Source organism: Bos taurus, unplaced genomic scaffold (genome assembly GCF_002263795.3).
Source record: "Bos taurus isolate L1 Dominette 01449 registration number 42190680 breed Hereford unplaced genomic scaffold, ARS-UCD2.0 ScbfJmS_892_Leftover_ScbfJmS_927, whole genome shotgun sequence".
In the NCBI taxonomy this organism is placed as follows: domain Eukaryota; kingdom Metazoa; phylum Chordata; class Mammalia; order Artiodactyla; family Bovidae; genus Bos; species Bos taurus.
In genome coordinates, this window is record NW_020192291.1 from 233,893 (window position 1) to 237,030 (window position 3,138).

Consider the following 3,138-nt stretch of genomic DNA (forward strand, 5'->3'; position numbering starts at 1 on the left):
AGATTTACAGCCTCACCTCTAAGAACCTTCATATGAGTGTCTGGCATCACACCCACAGCTTCATCTAGCCCATCATGCATCTGGACTGAACATGACCTCCCACCGAGGAACTAGATTTTTCCCAAGACCCAGTGCCACCTTAATCAGGTAACTTCGACTTGCTTGCTCTCATCTGGAACCTCCTCTTCCACACCTCCCCCATTTGAATTTATGATTTGTTTATTCCTTAGAGTTTGCTCACCACCTTCCTTATATGGTACCTGTTGCTAGATGCAAAATTCCATGGGCAGTGGCTTGGGATTCATTTTCTTACCAATCCAGTAGTATAAAAAAGCCTTCTAATCAGAAGATGGTCAATGAATTTGGAAGAAAAGGGAAATAATGAGCAAAGACTCTCTTTTATTATGATTTAAATGTCATACAGTTTGAATAAGCTAAATAAATCTAAGTCCATGTTATTAACTTTTACAAGGAAAGAGGACAGACAAGAAGACAAAGAATAAACCAGCGTTTACTCTGAAAGCTTTGTGATCCCAAATACTTATCTCTAGGATTCTTACACATTTCTAAGTAAAATTCTATTCCAATGTTATGTTACCTTGTTCTGGACCATAAGGAAAATATTGAAGTCTTTTCAAATCATTTACAAATAATGAGCTCTTAGTCTTAAACCTAACATCCATGACATTAATAAACCTAGATTCTGAAGCTAAGTAAACCTTATGAAGAGTAGTGACATTTAAAAATACAAAAAAACCTTTACCTCCCTACCTAAATCATCTATTTTTGACTAGATATTATTCATATGGATAAACGGAAAACATGTATATTTTGTTAAACCTGCACCTAAACTCCCTTACTACTTAAAACTGTGAAGAACATATGGGTTTTATTCCCCCCACCGCTATTACCCCATGCTATTTAAGAGGTGGACTGTTCTCTTCCAACACAAAGGGAACAAAGTGCCATGACTGCTCCCTAGATGTGGGAGGAGCTGTAGGATTTGGCCCTGGTAGGGGCACTGGCTTCAGCCATTATTGGAACCCTGGCCGCACCTCTGAGCCCTGCTCTCTCCACCTGATCTCTCAGAGCCTCGTCATAGAGGTCTGGGAAGGAACTCGGGACCGTATCCTGGATCTTGGCCAGAACTTCCAACACCTTCATCTTACTGGTCTCAGCATAAGCTCTTGGGCCCCACAGGAACTCGTAGCCCGGAGGATCACTATTGGGCATCTGGCGGTAGTTGAGGTACCCCTTCTGCACCAGATCTATGGTGATGAGCTTTCTGGGCTCCCCAAAGATGGAGTGCTTCTTCCCAGCATGGATCCCCAACACGTTGAGGAAATCCCAGATCTCCTCCTCACTGGCGTGGTTACCCTTCATAAAGATGATGCCCAGGAGCTCCATGAGGAGACCAGACTTGGGCAGCTCCTCCTCATCACTTGAACCTTCCTCAACCCCGAGACTGAACTTGTTGACGACGGTTCTACAGTCGACTTCCTTCAGCTCCAGGCCAAACACCAGCTCCACAAGCTCAGAGGCTCTGCTCAGGATCTCAGGGAAATGCTGCTCGTACTTCCTGCTGATGACCTTCAGCATGGCGTTCTGTGTGATGGGCTCCTTCTTGGTGTACCTCTCCAGCAGGAAATCCATCACCATGCTGGCCTTCCTCATCTGAGGATCTTTGCAAACACTCCGAGTGACCAGGGCTGCCCGGCCGGCATCTGGAATTTCATCCTCGGGGCCCTGGGCACCTTCCTCAGATCCTGCCCAGGAAGCCTCTGCAACAGGAGAGCTAGGGGCCATGGCTCCCTGAAGCTCCTGGCAATCGCCAGCAGCAAGGGAGCTTGGGGGAGAACCCTGAGGGGCAGAAGAGGGGGAGGATGGGCCCTCCTCTCCTGGGGCTGCAGCAGCACTGGCCTGGGCCTCCTGAGTGTCACCCTCTACCTGGTGGCATTTCCCACGGGCATGATGCTTGTTTTTGTGCTTCCGAAGCATGATGACACAGGTCAGGGACCGCAGGCGGGCGTGCAGTTAGGAAGGCAGGCTTTCAGTGGCCTTGAGGAAGGACAAAGAAATGTTGTGAGCACCTTCATCAGGGAGGGTCGTTCCCAGTTTAAACCAAGTCCGCTTCGTAGGGGGGCCTTGAGTCCACTGCTCTAGGACCCACAAGTCTCCTGTTCGCCTAGTCAGCCTGTCCCCTGAGACTCCTGAGGAGGAAGTGAGAGTGAGCCCTGGTGTGCAGCCAGACAGCCCTGCCTGGGCGTTAGAGGGGGTCCTGTGGGGGCTGGCAGGGGAGGCATGTCCTTTCAGTTCACATTCAGAATTAGGATGAAAAATGGGGAATGACCCCCTAGCACCCGCCCCAATCCCTCTTCTGCTCTGAAGCTGATGCTGCCACCTTCCCTGTGACTCAGGAGAAGGAGAGAAGGGAGCGCTCAGCCTCCCACCTAAGGGTCTCGGGACCCACCCTTCGGTACCCAAGTTCTAAACTCCCCACTCAAACCCCAGCCTTCCTTCCCCAGGTTTGGCCGGGATGAAGCACTGACCTCATGGTTGGGTCCCGATTCGCCCGTGTGTCCGGGAGGATGGTCCTCATCTTGGCTCCCCCTGAGCCCTGACATCCTCTCTGTACTGACCAGCTACCAACCCTTCCGACCGAAGTGCCCTCCTCCCTCAGTGTCCCGCATCCAAGATCACAGCAAGGGTGACCCGCAGCCGTTAGACCTGCCTGGATCCTACCCAGATGCTCCGAGGCCAAGTCGCAGGGGGTGGGGGTTTCGCGTGGCCGCCATTCTGGGGTGTGGATACCCTCAGTCCCCACCGATGATCCCTCCTTTAGCTACAGGGCTCAGGGCTTTCCCTCTACTCAGCAGAAGTGTAGTCCACCAGCCCTGGACCGAAGCCTTCCTCTCAGAGACCACCTGCGTAAAGTGGATGGACTTAGGGCTTAAGATGCAGGCCCGAATCTTCCAGGGGAGAGCAGGGGCAGGGTGGCTGGGGGTTGTCCGGCCCCCTCTTTTCAGAGGGAAAGGCTTGGTCATGCTGGACGTGTGTTCCCACACTTGTAACATGTCACCGCACACTTGGACACCTGATGAGACCAGGGAGTCCTCCATCTGGGCACCCTACGCGGCA

The 3,138-nt window shown here is 51.6% G+C and overlaps 1 protein-coding gene across 1 annotated transcript; it reads right to left on the bottom strand.

Moving 5' to 3' along the window:
* Nucleotides 1-419: 419 nt before the first annotated feature.
* LOC100301416 (melanoma-associated antigen B4) lies at nucleotides 420-2,593 on the bottom strand. The gene has a single exon (XM_024989313.2). The coding sequence runs from the start codon at nucleotides 1,996-1,998 to the stop codon at nucleotides 979-981; it is 1,020 nt and encodes a 339-aa protein (XP_024845081.2). The 5' UTR covers nucleotides 1,999-2,593; the 3' UTR covers nucleotides 420-978.
* Between the last annotated feature and the right edge of the window lie 545 nt (nucleotides 2,594-3,138).

Excerpts from the sequence above, each read along its gene's own strand:
- LOC100301416 (XM_024989313.2), bottom strand. The coding sequence starts at position 1,998 with ATGCTTCGGAAGCACAAAAACAAGCATCATGCCCGTGGGAAATGCCAC.